This window comes from Teleopsis dalmanni, chromosome 1 (genome assembly GCF_002237135.1).
Source record: "Teleopsis dalmanni isolate 2A chromosome 1, ASM223713v2, whole genome shotgun sequence".
Taxonomy (NCBI): domain Eukaryota; kingdom Metazoa; phylum Arthropoda; class Insecta; order Diptera; family Diopsidae; genus Teleopsis; species Teleopsis dalmanni.
Window position 1 is genome coordinate 195,087,912 of NC_051846.1, and position 16,383 is coordinate 195,104,294.

General features: G+C 28.5%; 2 protein-coding genes across 4 annotated transcripts; both read right to left on the reverse strand.

Annotated features, from left to right (window-relative positions):
• Positions 1 to 3,092: 3,092 nt before the first annotated feature.
• On the reverse strand, positions 3,093 to 6,373 carry LOC119671049 (guanine nucleotide-binding protein subunit beta-1). 3 transcript variants are annotated; one of them, XM_038081545.1, is made up of 3 exons: positions 6,175 to 6,199; positions 5,804 to 5,853; positions 3,093 to 5,741 (listed from the first exon to the last, which is right to left on the reverse strand). In XM_038081545.1, the coding sequence occupies exon 3, from the start codon at positions 5,381 to 5,383 to the stop codon at positions 4,361 to 4,363; it is 1,023 nt and encodes a 340-aa protein (XP_037937473.1). In that variant the 5' UTR covers positions 5,384 to 5,741; positions 5,804 to 5,853; positions 6,175 to 6,199; the 3' UTR covers positions 3,093 to 4,360. The 3 variants fall into 3 exon arrangements, with proteins under 3 accessions (XP_037937473.1, XP_037937472.1, XP_037937471.1); XM_038081544.1 differs by having other exon boundaries at positions 6,144 to 6,177; XM_038081543.1 differs by having other exon boundaries at positions 3,093 to 5,853; positions 6,144 to 6,373.
• A 1,540-nt stretch (positions 6,374 to 7,913) lies between these two features.
• Positions 7,914 to 14,491, reverse strand: LOC119671050 (ran-binding protein 16). Its single transcript, XM_038081546.1, has 21 exons — positions 14,261 to 14,491; positions 13,755 to 13,984; positions 13,525 to 13,690; positions 13,237 to 13,466; positions 13,077 to 13,176; positions 12,837 to 12,953; positions 12,682 to 12,780; positions 11,776 to 11,922; positions 11,239 to 11,712; positions 10,960 to 11,165; positions 10,745 to 10,889; positions 10,533 to 10,680; positions 10,319 to 10,472; positions 9,853 to 10,258; positions 9,659 to 9,797; positions 9,455 to 9,532; positions 9,326 to 9,387; positions 8,932 to 9,071; positions 8,749 to 8,868; positions 8,606 to 8,676; positions 7,914 to 8,133 (listed from the first exon to the last, which is right to left on the reverse strand). The coding sequence occupies exons 1-21, from the start codon at positions 14,261 to 14,263 to the stop codon at positions 8,084 to 8,086; spliced, it is 3,285 nt and encodes a 1,094-aa protein (XP_037937474.1). The 5' UTR covers positions 14,264 to 14,491; the 3' UTR covers positions 7,914 to 8,083.
• Positions 14,492 to 16,383: the final 1,892 nt, after the last annotated feature.

Sequence of the window (16,383 nt, forward strand, 5' to 3'; positions counted from 1 at the left end):
TCTTTTTATACTTATAATTTATGTCATGTCCTTCATCTTTTATTAATTATGGTTTGCATACTAAATCAAAAAAGTTATAGAATTAAAGTTATGTTTACATAGCTTTAAAATTCATTATCTGTGCAATATATCTGTTAAGTTTCGTATGTGCCGCTGTTAACAATTTATTATTATAAAATTTTTTATATACTTTGATTTATTTTAAAAGAAATTACTTATTATACTCTTCTTTTAATTTGCAATATGGCTCAATATTTTTATCTTTAAAATAACAGCAACTACCAAATTAATTCAAAGACATTCTATTAAAAAAAATATTTTTGAAAGCTTAATACAAAATATTTCTCTTTTAATATATATTAAAATTTCATATTTCAACTAAGTTCTTGTTATTCTCTTGTTAATTTAAAATAAATAAGACTGCAAGTCCCTTATATTGACACTAACTTCTGCTGCAAATATAAAAAACTATTAAATTGTATGAAAAAAAAATTCATTTTTGTTGTTTTCTTTACACTAACTAAGCAAATGTATTTTTTATTATTAAAATTTTATTATTATATTTAATTATAATTACAAATTCAAATGAGTTTTGAGATGTTTTTTGAAATTTCTTACTCTTTCATTTTTTATTTAATTTAATTTTCTTTTAATTTGTATTTAATGCATGTATTTTAAACGATTTTATGCTATATAATTTCTTTTTAAAATTTTTTTTTATATTGAATTATTGAATTAATATATAAATTTATTTTGTTGCTAATATGCTGTTGTTGTTGTTAATTAATAAATTTTCAAATTTAATTAGTTGTTTTTTTGCTGCTATGGCTGTAGTGTCTCTTTGTTGTAGGCTATGTTCCTAAGTAAATTATAAAGTATAGTTTGCTGAAGTGGAAGGGAAGAGGAGAAAAACAAAATTATTCCTAGCGCTAAAATCATGTTTATTGTAAACAAATAAGTAAAACAGGACATTTAACTCAATATTTAAACAAATTAAAATAATAATTATAATAATAACAATAATGAGAAACAAACTAATAAACTAAAAAGGAACAAATTAAACATAAAATTATTCATTTTTTGTTTTTAGTTTAGACTAACAATAATTACAAATATATTTGTTTTCTTTTTTTATATTTATTATTATAATACGTATGCATTGTTTACTTTAATAATAATGCAAATAATAGACTAAATGCAAATAATTGGTTTTTTTCTTCTTTTGTTTCTTAACTTTTCGTAGTTATTTTATATATGTTTTTATATAGTGTTAAAAATTTTCTTTTCGTTTTTCGATATTAGCAAAATGGTCGTATTGCAGACTTATTCCAATAGATAGATCTATCCTAATATATGTAAACAGAGTTTTGGTTTAAAGAGAGTTATAATGCTCGATAATTTAAAATTGTAAGTCATTTTATTAAATTCTCATTTAATTTAATTATTTTAATAAATTTTTGCAACTATTTCCTGTTTTTTATTGTTTTCAGATTGGTGAAGCCAATTGAAATTTTTGAAGTATAAATTCATTTATTTATTTAAAAATTCCCCCCTTGAAGTTCTAAGAAATTTCATTTTTTTTCTTATTCTATTAAATGACTCAACTTAATCATTATAAGATTACAAGAGAACATTTGGTGTTCATTGGCGAGTGATAAGAGATTTTTAAATTTATTTAAATTTTACTTATCTAAGTAGAAAAAATGTAAGAATTTTTTTCTCCAACAATTTTATTCTGAAATTCGTTTCCAGTTTATTTTGCTCTAAAATAGCTTAAAATAGCAATAATGCCAAGCTATGCAAAGTACGTACGTTAGGTACTAAAGACGCACTTAATCTGCAACTGAAAGATGATTTATGCTAGCTAGCACACAATTTCTTAAAAATATTAATTATTCCATTGAAAGAAATTTTGGCCCTTATAGGACTTCTATCCTTTTTGAAAGTAAATGATTTTATTGTTACATTAATTTTCCCACAATTAAATTTCTAGTGACGTACAGGTGAACTCATCCTTTTTGATAGGTAAACATTTTCTTAATATAAATTTACCAACAATTTATGTTAGTAGTAGCTTTTTGGCATGTTCTAGATATACATACATTACATTAAGTATAGTAAGAAATTAATGGATTTCTTTCTCCACATTTATAAACCTTTTATTGTTTTATTTGTAACATAATGGCAGGCCCAAATAACTTATTATGTTGGGGCGAACCTTCATATTAATATATTTCTTCCAAATATGTAGTTTTGAATATATAACTTCAAACTCTAATTATTTAGTGTTGGCTTATTATCTGTATCTACACAAACGTTTTTAACTTTTTGTTACTCATAGCACCCACCACATATGACAGATCTTCTTCAGCGTCAGCGCTTCACATTGGAATAAGTTTCTGCTTTTAGTGGCTTTAAGTAGTTTTTTGTGGTTGTTGTTTTTGTTCTTGTTGTTATTATTATTATTATTGATGATATCAAAAGTTAAAGCTCAATTGAGTACAATAAAAAAAATGTATACGTGTATATGTAATAATTAGAATATATATAATAAATCGTAAATCGTAGTAAATAGTAAGAGTAAATTAACATATAAAAATTATTAATTTGTTTTGTATATTTTTTTTATTAATTTTATAATTAGATTCAATTGCAAAGTATTGAGCTCTTCGCAGCTGAGTGGAAGGGGTAGGAGAGTAGGAGGAGAGAATAGAATAGGGAAGGAGAAAAAAAATTAAGGTTTTTATGTTTTTTTGTTTGACTTTTACAAATGTTGAGAAAAGAGTAAGGTAAGAGATGGTTGTTTGGTTGTTGAAGGGTTAGTAATATTAAACATACAAAATTATTTATTGACTTGACTTGAACTATAAAATCTATAATAAATCATTTTATACATGATTTCACAATAAATAAGACACAAAATACATGAATTTTGGAATTATTTTTACACAACAAAACATCAAACAAACAAACATATATGATTTTCTTATTTTGGTTTTTTTTTGTTTTTTTTTTTGTTTTAACAATTATATTTCTGTATATAATAATATTTAAAGGCATAAGCAAAAACAAAAAACAACAAACTTATCAGCTTTTAAAATATTAGAAACAAAAAAATACAATCGAAAAAGGAAATAAAATTTTTTATACAAAAAAATGATCGTGGTTCGCATAAGTTTAGGTTCTTGATAATTTAGAGAGAGAGAAATTCTTTGTTTTTGTTTGTTTCTTGTTGATTGTTGCACTTATTGCTAAATTTCTTCTTTTTCTTTTTCTTCTTGTTGTTGTTGTTAATTTATTATTTTATGTTTTTGCTTGTTTTATTTAATATTACAAATTTTTAGTCAATATTAAGCCATTCTGTTGAAAAAAAAATGTCAACACATTTACAAATCACAGCAAGCTTAAATTAAGCTAAAAATTAGTCCTATTCTTCACTTGACACCAGGACCGGACCACACGATCGTTCCTTTGAACAGACAGACAGACTATGTACACATATGCATGTATATACATATATGTATATATATATATAATGACTTATATATGACTGATTTATGCATGTTAAGTGACTGACTTCATTCTATATTATTCTTGTAGTTGTTTTTGTTGTTGTTGTTGTTTGAAGTTGTGTTGAACTCGAATTTTATATAACTACTTTACTTTACGTTACTTTAGCTTTAGCTTTAGCTTTTTGGTTTACACTTTTATAGTTAGTTTTTCAGTTGTTTCTTGTTCTTATACACTTTTGTTCTAACTTATATAGTTAATATATAATTTTTACTTCACGTTTTAAGTTTTAAGATAAATTTTTTGCATAGTTTATATGGCCATATATAAAATTTTTGTTTAATTATTATATATATTTTTTTTTGTGGTTTTTGGTTTTTACATTTTTTTTTCTTAGTTTTGTTTTGTTTGTATATAAATTAAAGACTTAAAAGTAATAAGAAATTTTTGTTTGTGTATTGATTTTAATTTACTGATTTTAGATTTAAATTTCTTGCTGTGGTTTTGTAAATGCTTCTTCTTATTTTTAACTCTTATCTTTGTTTAAACTTGCGTATTTTTATAGCAACACCCTTTTTTATACTTTAAACTTATATACTTTAAATGTGTATATTATATAAATAATTTGTTTAAGTTGGTATATAAATTTATGTACTTATATGTGTATGTGTGTGTTTGCGTGTGTGTGTTTGTATGTGTGTGTGTGTAATTCGTGTTTAAATCTAAATATACCGCTGCAGTTGAGGAGGATTATAGATGTGGCTATGTAGCCATTTGGTCGTAGTCGTTTTATGTTGCGCCTAACGTCCATGTCTACATCCGCATCGTTTACCGCCTGTTGTGCAGTCGCTTAATTCCACACACGTAGGAATGAGTCCCATGAACCCGTTGCTACGGCCATGCCGTTTTCGGTAACACCTAAACATGAAACCCGGTTATCGTGTCCGGCTAATATACCTGAACGTTCGGCCTTCATTGTATCCCACACATTGCAATTGAAATCATCATAGCCAGCTAATAGCAGACGACCGCTCTTTGAAAATGCTACTGAAGTTATGCCGCAGATAATGTTGTCGTGTGAGTACATGGCAAGCTCTTGGTCGGCGCGTATATCGAAGAGACGGCATGTGGCGTCATCGGAACCAGTTGCAAACGCTTGACCATTGGGGAAGAATGTCACGGCATTAATATCGGATTCGTGTCCGGGGAAAGTCTGTTTACAAACACCTTCGCGTATATCCCATAATTTGGCTGATGCATCACAAGCGCCAGATACGAACGTTTTACATTGTGGCGCTAACGAAAGTGCCATGACATCACCTGTATGACCCAGGAACGAAGTGACCTGTTGGCCTGTTTCAATATCCCACAGACCGCACGACATATCGCCTGAACTAGTGACGATCTGATTGTCGTCTAAGAAACGGCAGCATGACAAATAGCCACCGTGTCCTGGCAATTCACGCGAGACGCGCACATTGCCTTCTCGCGTTTTTAGGTTGTAGATTGAACACATGTTGTCGAGACCACCGCAGGCAACGTAACTACCTGATGGTGCATACGCGCACGTCATAACCCACGACGAACGTAATGGGATTGCATGCACCTTATTAGTGGTGTGAGAGTCCCATACGATTAACTTACCATCTTGGGAAGCAGATACAAGATTTCGTGAATCATTGCCCCAATGCATTGCATAGATTTTAGCCAAATGACCGCGTAGTGTTCGGCGCGTGCGCATCTGTATACGGCCAATTGGTTCCAATGAGGCGGCGGCCTGGACTAAACTTGTATCGCAGGCAGCCTTACGGGCATCACGTATGGCATTTTTAAGGGACTCAGCTTCCTGCCTCAGACTGTCGAGTTCATTCATTGTGAATCGGCGGTGTTGCTGGTGTCTGTGAAAAGGGGTGAGATGAGGGTGCGGTTTGTGCTATTTAGTTACTTTTATGTGCTTCCGTTAGTATTATAAATAAACTTATTTTGTGCTTTTCACAACAATCTTTTTCAATCTTTTTTTTTTCTATCAATTTTGTGCTTTGTAACCGCTACTCCTGCTTAATTTACTTTTAACACCCGACGTCTTCGTTTGATCGCTTGCTGACTCGGTATGTATATGTGTAATCTGCTGTTTCCAATTTTCAATTCCGTTTCGTGTGCTTTAATTATTATTTTTTTTCGAAATTTGTTGCTTGTGCGGTTTGCAGCAATTCGCTAATCACTTTTTCTATCTATTATAATAAAATTATGTTTTATATGCAACAAATATGATTATATTCCAAATTTTCCATACACTTTTCAACCGCAGGAGGAAAATTTTCTTCGCTGCTTTCCTTCACTTTGCTTTTTTGGTACACCAAAATTGCAATTTGCACCACCAATGGAGAACGAGTGAGAATATAACGAAATAAAAAAAATATAGCACAGATATATAGTTGTTACAGTTGCACCAAACGTTTTATGTTAAGAAGCGTACATGGAAAAGAGAAGGAGAGAAAAAGGAAAAATCAATTTTAGATATTAATATTTCGCCTGCTGCGCTGCTTCTGCCGCTGCTGCTGCAGAGCAACATATTTTTTCTCATTCACTGTGAAAATATATATGTATTTTTTTAATTTCAAAAATTTGCTTACACTTTTTATTTAATTCACATTTAACAATCACCTTCGATATTTTCTTTATAAATTTGAACAACACCTTACAGATTACACATTTATATTATTATTTTCAATATTATTAATAAATATTTTGCATTCAAATCATGACAAATAATATTTTTTTTTCTGCGAATTTTATTATAATTTCACACTTTTCACACGACCAACAATTCTATGAAATTGCTATACTCTTGGCAGGCCAACACCTAGTAAGCAAGAAATAAAATTTTATTGAGTATTTTTTATAGATACTTTTGTTATCTTACTCTAGCATAAAGAAAATGTGATATGATTAATTGAGCTATATTCTGACAGCACCAATATAACGGCATGTGCTAAAGCAAGTGAAATATAATATCATATTTCCAGCGACACTGCCAGATCAAATCAAATAAGTACGATTATAGAATATAACGAACAAATTTTGGATGGATGTAAACAGTTAAGGTCGTGACTGTTTATAACATTAAAGGTAATTTTTTAATTAATCACATAAGTTTTTTATTTATATAATTATTTAACACAACATTTAATTAAGCCATATAACAACAATTTATACAATCGCAATTAAGTCGATAAATTTGCAGCAAAATACAATAGTTTCATGCAGATTTTGTATGAAAAATAATTAAAAATGTCGAGTTAATTGCGAGTGTAAATATACTGTTAAATAGTTTAATTAAACGTTATATAAAGTAATTAACAAAATAATGAAACTTATGTGATTAATTATAAAATCCAACTGCAAGCAGTTTAATATTTTGCACTCATTCAATTTGACTGTGTGCTTGTTTATAAATAAGCTATTTTGATAAAAATTTATAATCTTATTAAGTACATTTTATTTTGAGATATCGTTTTTCCGCATGACGCTTCAATTACAGTTGCATCATTCAATTCATGTCACAACGGACTATAGTTCTGAATAAGACTTTAAAAAACGAATATTAAATATTTTATGTTTAAAAAAATTGTGTACCATGTAATCAACTACATATAAACACAAGCACACGCTCAAATAACCCACATAATAAATGTTTATTGACATTTATTGATTTATTGACTTTTTATTAAAAGCAATTTTATGTCAATAACAGTGAGAGATTCATTGTTTTCTAGCACAGATTTGCGGGACATAACTTACGTCTCAAAACTGGCTTATATGTAAATTAAGTTAGCAAAGTTGATGACTTAAGATTGACTTAAGTCAGTATTGAGACATATGTTTCGCCTATAAAATCGACAGATAATGTTTATAGTATGTATCATATTGTTTCTTTAAAAAATCAGATGTATATTTTCAATTTGTCGGGAACCAAAAAAAGAAATTTGTTCGTCATGTAAGTATTATTGGTTATTGTAGTTTTGATCCATACTTCTGAACTGTTACTTTTTCTACATAATTAATATGAACTTCATATTATCCATAAGTAAATCATTTAAGAAGTTTTAAATAATTGTACCGCTTTCTTTACTATTGCAACAAAATCTACCTCACCTATACATCATACCAGAATTGTCAAAAATTAAAAGTGGTGTGGTTAAATATCGAAAAGTTCCTTAACTTATTTTTTATCTATTTTTAAAAAATAAACCGCAAACTAAATATTGACACAAAAAAAAAACTTAAAATGCAACCGTGCTGAATTTTACTAACAGCTGGCACTGCCGTTAAGTTTAAAGATTGATTCACTCTGTAACAGAAGTCTGATTTAAAAATCATATGTAGACATTTTTTGACATTTATTTGCACATACAAACAAAATAATTGTATACTTCATACGTACAAAATAAGTAGTATGTTTATTTATTAACATAACTTAGATTTTCCATATATGAACCCTCATTCTTCACATCACTATAAAAAAGTTCTTGTTTAAATTCTTCACGCCATATCCACCAACAATCCAGACCAATTAAACCGACACTGAATAATTTGTTTCAGAATAAACCTGATAAGAGTTAACTGAAAAGAGTGAAATATCATAACAAAAAGTTTCTTTATTGCCACCTTAAGTGAGATTTTATGCTTAATGAACTTAAAATCAAAAATTTTGAAATAAGTTAGTACACATACAAGAAATACAAAAAGCAAATAAATTAAACCACTATAAAATAAAGTTTCTTAAATTAAAAAAATTGTAGTAGTTCTTTTCATGCTTTTTTAAATATATTAAATATTGTGTGAATTTAATGTAAACTTAAATAATGGAAATCATTTAATATATTAAATTCTGATAATCAAACAACTTATGCGCAAAACCAGGTAATACCTTAAGCTTTAAAAACTTTTTCTTCATTTCCGATATAAATTTAATTTATAATATAAATAAACTTAAAATAAATACACAAATACAATTGCAATTTAAATATTATTTCTTAAACAAAAATAAAACAATAATGTAAAATTCATATTATATCATCTAAAAAGGACGAACCCGTATTGTAGCTTGATGATTTTGGCAAGTTAACAACATCTCGACGGAACGATGACAGATTTTGTGAAAATCTTAAAGAAAATTAAAAAATATATAAATGAATTTCTTATTTTGATAATATATTATATTAAGTGGATTCATACTTCTCTTTATTTTTACTAGTCACATTTCGTTCAATGCCCATCATTAAATCAGAGAACCACTGTGCCATTGTCTGTTGTTTATCTAACGGTTGTACACGTATTATATTATCCTTTAGAGATCTAATACAAAATTACAAAAATAAGACATTGCTTTATCGAAAAAATAATATAGTTTCAACTAACTGAAAGTAATCCTCGTATAGAAGTATTAGCACTAACAATGGACGTGACATAGACCACTGATTTCTGCAATCCTCTGCCATAATATTATTTAACAAAGTTGACATCATTGACTGTAGTAATTCAGAATTCATTTTAACAACCTTAAATTAAATAAACAATAAAATGTTAGTAAGCATTTGAAAACAAAAAAAATATATATTTATTTAAAACATATTATATACATATTTATATAATTAAAAAATATTAAATATTTATTTAAATAAAAAAGTCAATATATTTATTTAAATAAAATAATTAATGTATTTATTTAAATAAAAAATTAATATATTTATTTAAATAAAGAAATATATATTTAAATTATGTATTTTTTATTAAAAAAAAAATGCTAAATCACCTCCAGGAACTGTGCGTTTTCGGGTGTTATGTTGCGTAGCTTTTTATTTGGGAATGTCGAAACTAAGAAATAGTTATGTGTTAATAAGGTTATATTTAAATACGAGTTTTTTAATAAACATTTATTTACCTTTTAATTGTAATTGCTTAAATATGTATGACACAATATTATCCAATATAGTACAACAATTTATATAAACAGATGAATCTAAAAAATACTCAATTAGTCAAATATATATAATATTGTATTCGTAGAATAGCAAAATGCAAAACGCAAAAATTAAATTATTGAAATAGAAACCATATATAAAGCATATGAAAACAAAAAAATCACCTATGGCAGTTAAACCTTTGGCCAAACTCTCCAATATATAAACAAATGCACGCGGTTCTAAACCAGCTATGAATGTTATATGATCCTGTGATAAGCAATTAAGTAAGCCATAATATGTCGCTGATAATTTTGGATATTCCTGCAATTAGTGAATAAATTTTATTCTAATTATTATTTTATTACACTTCGCTTACCAATAAATCATTTAACTGTATTGATAATATTAATTTAGCTGTAATATTGAGCACGTTATCCAACGTATCATCCCCATATAATTTGAAGACACCAAAATTAACATAATTTCCACCTAAGGCATTCTTTAAAATCAGAAAACAAACGGATATACCCTTGAGTCGCATTGGATACTGCTGATCATGTGGTACATCTAAGTGTAATATACGATTGCCATAAATGCAAATCAATTTCGAAGCTTCCCGAAACAAAAGTATGCCAATTGGACTGGAAACATTTCCTTGTAATCGCTGCGTGCGACAGTGCACTAATTCGGCGAAAAGTTTCAGTACAGGTGTAGTCACAGCAGGATCATGTGCCCACAGCTCAACTGCTCGTATTAAAATGGGTAAATAGTCCGCATAATACCTATAATACAAAATATGTTAAAAAGAAAGTGCAATCGTTGTCTTCAGCTTAGTTACTCACAGCCATTCAAATAACATGGTATATGGTACTCTTGCGTTTAACGGTTGAGCTAATCCACGTAAATCACGAGCTAAGCCTATAATTGCTTTTTTAGCCTCCTCATTTGGGAAACTGTTTGCATCCATTAGGACACTGCCGAGCGATTCAAATTGATCTTTAAGAATTGTAATAAAATATTATGAAAATGCATATAAAAGATAAAAATAAAATATACTTGTAAGCGGCGTTAAAAAATTATAAAATCTTTCTTCATCCTCTCCCAAATCGAACATCAGTAAACGACCCAAAGATGTGTAGAACATTGTACGACAACGCATTTCAGTTAGTGATGAATTTGTACCCAAAAATGGAAAATGTTCACTCTGTATTAAATTAAATAATTATAAATATAGATTTAAGAATTTCATATACAATCAGTTTACTTACAGTGTGATGTGTTAGCATAAATTGCACTTCCTCTAACTTTGCCAATTTACGCACCGAATTAAAATGTAAAGAGAGATCAGATAATAACATGAGTGTTTTTGTAATGATCGATTCCGAATGGCCCCAGTATTTTAAATTAGTAATACTAAATTGTAAATTTTTATATGAATACATTAATTAAAAATGTTTGTTATGAACAAATAAATAAAACATACATTTTTCGATTGATAAAACTTAACAGCATTTGTTCATCGTTTACTCCAAAAACCTCACTCAGTCTCTTATAAACATTTACTTTTTGCGTTTGTTCGCTGATGTGCATTTTTCGCACTTGCTCCAGAAAGCTCAATACCGCTAGTTCCAATTTCTCACAACCTGCTTGAGGCAGACGAGCATCTGTTAGACTCATTAATTGTAAAACCTTAAAACAGCAAACAGAAAATTTATGCATGTTGTTAATGTAGATTTCATTATAAACTTGTTTAAAGGATTACTCTTATCACTAATTCACCATCCATTGTATCATGTTCATCATTGGAGTTAACAGCCAAACGTCCAACAATAGCTGAACCTATTATATATACCAGCCAAGTTAACTGCAGTTCATGTATAGTAATATCCATGGGATTAGCATTTGGTGTTTGTAATAAATTTTCATATTCACGCGCTTTTTGATCAAAATGTTGTACCAGAAGAGCACATGTTTTATCATATTCACAACGTTCAATCACAGACAGTTGCTCTAGCTGTTGCTGCACCATACAAAGATCATCTAAAGGATCTTCCAAATTATCACGCACCGTTACTGGTACCGATTCTAGACGGGACTCAATATAGGCCTTTGTTACTTCCGGTGTATATGTGCCCAATAAATGTGGTTCAGGAGATTTAACATACGGCACTGATGCCACCATACGTTGCCATAGTGTCAGTAAATAATGTACACTGTTGGGTGCAAATTGCCACATCTATAAATTAATTACACATTTTATATTTTGAAAATAAATATGAGAAAAAATTTTCTTTCTTACCCGTAAAGATTCTACTGTAAATTTTGCTATAAGTTCTATTGCCTCGGGATAGCAAGGTACAGCTATTAATTCACCCAGTTGATAATTTGATTTTAAACGCGCCAAGAGTCTACAAAATTCGTGATAGTTGTCCGCATCGCTCAAACCCTAAAAAGAACAATTTATTTATTATTTACTTTAATTAATACTACAAATGATAAAAAAAACTATGAATTCCAAAAAAGTATTGGTAATACTAGAAATTACATATTTAAATGTTAATTGAGTTGTTCAAGAATTTGAATAATTTTTTGTTCGAGCAACACATTGATGACAAATATATTTATTTATGACAAGTGACTGTTTCTATATTCACGTAGGATATGACTATGTCCAAACCTCAATTGGTATAGGGTAATCATTGTTGATGAATCTCTTTTCTTGAACAAACTTTCGAGAAGAAAATGCTGGCTTGGTATGAAGTACAGAAAGCCATTAATAATAATCGCTTCAAATAATGTTGTTTCCGGTATAGAAGGTATCGACATAGAAAACAAAGTGAAAGAACTTCACGAATTGTGATGCTATTTGGCAAAGAAATGATTTTAACAAGAGCTAGTAATTTTCTTTAACTAGGACCATTTTACATTGTGCCGGTTACAGTACGTACTGTTCACTTTTTCAAGACTGGAAGTTGTTTTAAAGCGTCTTGCGAAATAGGGTACATACCAAAGCAATGTATATCGCAATAGCTTATGCAATTAATTACTTGTTTTCATAAAAACAGCATGTTTTTATAATACTCAAACAACTTAAAACACTACTAGAAACATTTACACACTATTGTTATGATGAATTCATAGTTTTTTTTTTTTTTAAAATAGAAAATATGTTCAGTGTTTCTATTTCTTTAATTTGAAAACATACATGTAAATTGACGAGAATGTTTTTGACTCCTTCCACTAAATTAGTTAAAAATTTTGTGCGTTCGGAATTATTAAAAAGCGACCTACGTACTGATGTCATCTGAAAAAAGAAACAAGTTAAAGAAATAATATACAATAAATTTCACAATTTATTACTTGCACCAAACATTGTAGAGAATATTGCGCTAAACCATTTGATAATATCTGATACAAATCAAAAAATAATTTTAATGTGTTTGGATCAAGGAATGCTGGACGCCATGATGTTGGTATCTGAAATAATCAAAGCATAAAGAAAACAATTAACGCAATTATAATATAATAATAAAAATTATATTCTTAGTATTTTTTCTTAATCCAATATAAGCTAAAAGAATTAATGAAATATTCACTTACTTGTACACTATTCATATCATCGGAGGATTCATCTGTTGAGCTACCAATGAAATCAAAACTTAAACAATTCTTTGTTAAACGAAGCACATGCGATATAAGCCTATAACATTTAAATATAGCAAATATTCAAAAATATTATATATGTATAATAAAACTATACCCTCGTTTAGAATCATCCAAAAAGTTTAAGTTTTTGCTAGTGTCCCTCGCAGTTACAAGTAGCGAACAAGATAATAAAAATATATCGTAAAGTTGATGATCCCTAAATGAAGTACCTATTTTGCGGCTCTTTAAAAATGAGAAATTTGCATCCAATTCTATGAAAGTGTTCATTTCTGAAACCAATTGTGATAAAATTTGAACACCAATCGTACAATGTTCTACAGACCCCTAAAACAGCAACAATAATATTAACACATAATAGACATTATTAATTAGTTACACGTACTTGTAAAAATTTTTTAACATCTTCCAAAATGTTTTGAAATATAAGTTCAGATTCATATGCATCAAACCATCCATATTTTGTAATTTTTGCAATCAATGTAACCAACGCTTGCACCACGTAGTGTACAAGATTTGGTCTCGTTGCCAAATAGTTGAGCACGTAACTCCTAAAAGTATCATATATTGAATTATATTTACATACACAATTTTATAGCAATTATTAAATATTACCTTATATCAATGCGCTGCTCTAAGGTAAGTCCTTGCAATAATTTTGTAAGTGTGGTAGCTGCTAAGAGTTGTGCATAACTTGAATCCGCCCGATCAAGCAACATCTGACATTTCGGCAGCGCATCTGGACTGCTAACAAATTGCACTAATGCTTTCTCGGCATCTGATCTTATTGCAGAGTCCGTTGCTTCGTACAATTGCTTGCAAAGAATTTCAAGCTGTTGTACTTCCTGCACAAAAATATGTATATGGTTATAAAATGTAAATAAAATATATTTTTAATTTGTAATTAATCCACAACATAACCTAAATTGAAAGGGAGTTGCTACTATTAAGCGGCTTTAATAATTATCATATATATTGTTTTTAGTGTACCCATAATCATACATTGTTTACTCATATATATAATATTGGAGGATTTGTAGTGTATTTCTTCATAAATAAATGTATGTTTCTCACCATTGAGTGTAAAATTTTATTATTTTTATTTATGCTGTTTTGCTTACCATTTTTATTTTCAATTATATGGCGATGTTTGTATAAGAGTGCGCTCTAAAGTTATTGTTTTTAATTTTTAACTAAAAATACTAACATTTGACTGCTATCGTCAGTTAGTAAATTTAGTTCCTTAAAAACAAATCGCTGGACTAAAAATATTCTTCACTTAACGACAATTGTTATTAGCAACATTTAAGTTTGCTGGTTCCACAATAAAGTTCTATTTTTTGCAAATAACACAGAAGCGTGGTGTGTGTTCAGTGGAGTTCAGTAGATGTGGTGAATTTCTAAGGAATTGGGAAGTATTAAAATGAATAAAGTATGATACGTAGGATGAAAAACAATAAATATAATCATGTGTTTGTTAGGAATATTTAAAAAATTTTTTAAAATCTAGACATATTTAATAATTCTGTAATAAATATATAATTATAACAATGCAAATTTACTTAATAAATTTGTTTTATTGTATAATTCTGTGCATTAAGTGTGTGCATTAATGCTTTGAGCACTTGGTGTTCGAATATGATTCGGATCTAACTAATATTTTACTCGATCACATTGAATCACTCGAAAATAGTGTTCGAGTATTTACTGTTATATGAATTTGTTTACTTCATTATAGTAAAATAAAATATAATACAGTTTTACTGTTTGTATTTTTCACGCAGTGCGAACATTTAAATTATTTAATTTAAATCCTAGTATTTAATTTGGACAATATTTAATATATTTATATAAAACCAATATATATAAATATTTATTTGACGCCTTTTTAGAGTTATAGTACTCCAAAAATTAACATACGGAACAACATTTTTTAATAAATCTAAACAAAAACTCACTTCGTTACACTTGAACTGAATTATCTTCATTCAGAAGTTGAAATCTTTGATTTCGAAAAGAAAATACTAATTTCTAATACGTAAGAAATTCTATTGTTATAGATGATATAAAGGATTTCAGCATTAACATGTTCATAAAAATTTAAAGTTTCCTTAGTTTCTGTGTATCAAAAAGTACGATATATAGACTCTTTTTCTATATACTCTTTTCATAATGAAAAGAAGAAACTTTCTAGCATTATACGACTTAATAATTTTTATAGATAGATCAAAAATGGATTAAAGCGTAGGGAGCTAGAGTTTTCTTCCTATTTGCAGATATAAACCATTCTCTTCGGTTACCTAATGAAGTCATGGATTTTCGGGCTTAAGTATAAGCGAAGAAACGAATTGCAAATCACATCTAGGACAGATGCAGTATTGTCATTTTAAATGACAGTCAATCGACAAATAAAGATCTTTAATCTTACATCATAAAATCAAAGTTTGTAAAAAGTGTAACTAGTTTCCCGGACATAGAAATAATGAAGAGGATAAAAGACCAGATGTCTTAGCTCACATTCACTTGTTGTATGTGCCGTTGGGGATCGTTATAACAGAAGTAGTAAACTCTATTAATATTAGTGAACTAGTGTTAAGCAATACAAACTACAATCATGTATAACATTCTGGAACACTTGGCGTCATATAACAAGATCAATTTTAGGAAATTTTTTTATACGGAGAGCTTGAATACTTTTTCATTGGTATATAAGAACCACCCTTACAGAGAAACTTTTATTATTGTTGTAGAAATGGTGAAAACTTACAAAATAAACAATCAAGCATTGCCAAGTTTTGTCTTTGACAGTTTAACCATTCATCGGTAGGATGAAAGATTGTGTTAGATTACATAAAGTCAACGCAATTTATCTAGTTTTCATCTCCTTAGGTAACTTTTAATTTACGAATTAACATAGTGATTAATGGGTTTGAAGGCTAGAGACTGAGTTCTCCTAAGAATTTTAATGTCCATGGACAAGTAAATATACTGCAGCTTCACAAATTAAATATTTTTTTCTCTCATTAAATTTTCTATTCTAATTACATTAACCCATAATACCAATAAAAATTTGCTGATCCAGAAGGCTTAAGTCCAAGAGTATTGACTGTTTAATATACATAATTGTAAAACAATTTGTTAAATGTAAATTCCTTCGCAGATAGAAGTCATTACCTATTTTTTTCTCAGCTACCATTTTTTACTATTGGACCGAATAAAGAAGAGAAAAAAGTGACAACTCTGT

Bases quoted from the DNA above. Each gene is read 5' to 3' on its own strand.
- LOC119671049 (XM_038081543.1), bottom strand. From the start codon at position 5,383: ATGAATGAACTCGACAGTCTGAGGCAGGAAGCTGAGTCCCTTAAAAAT.
- LOC119671050 (XM_038081546.1), bottom strand. The intron at 8,677-8,748 runs GTATGAATCCAC...ATTTTCTTTAAG, and splicing joins ACTAGTAAAAATAAAGAGAA to ATTTTCACAAAATCTGTCAT. The intron at 8,134-8,605 runs GTTCGTCCTTTT...CACTCTTTTCAG, and splicing joins ATCATCAAGCTACAATACGG to TTAACTCTTATCAGGTTTAT.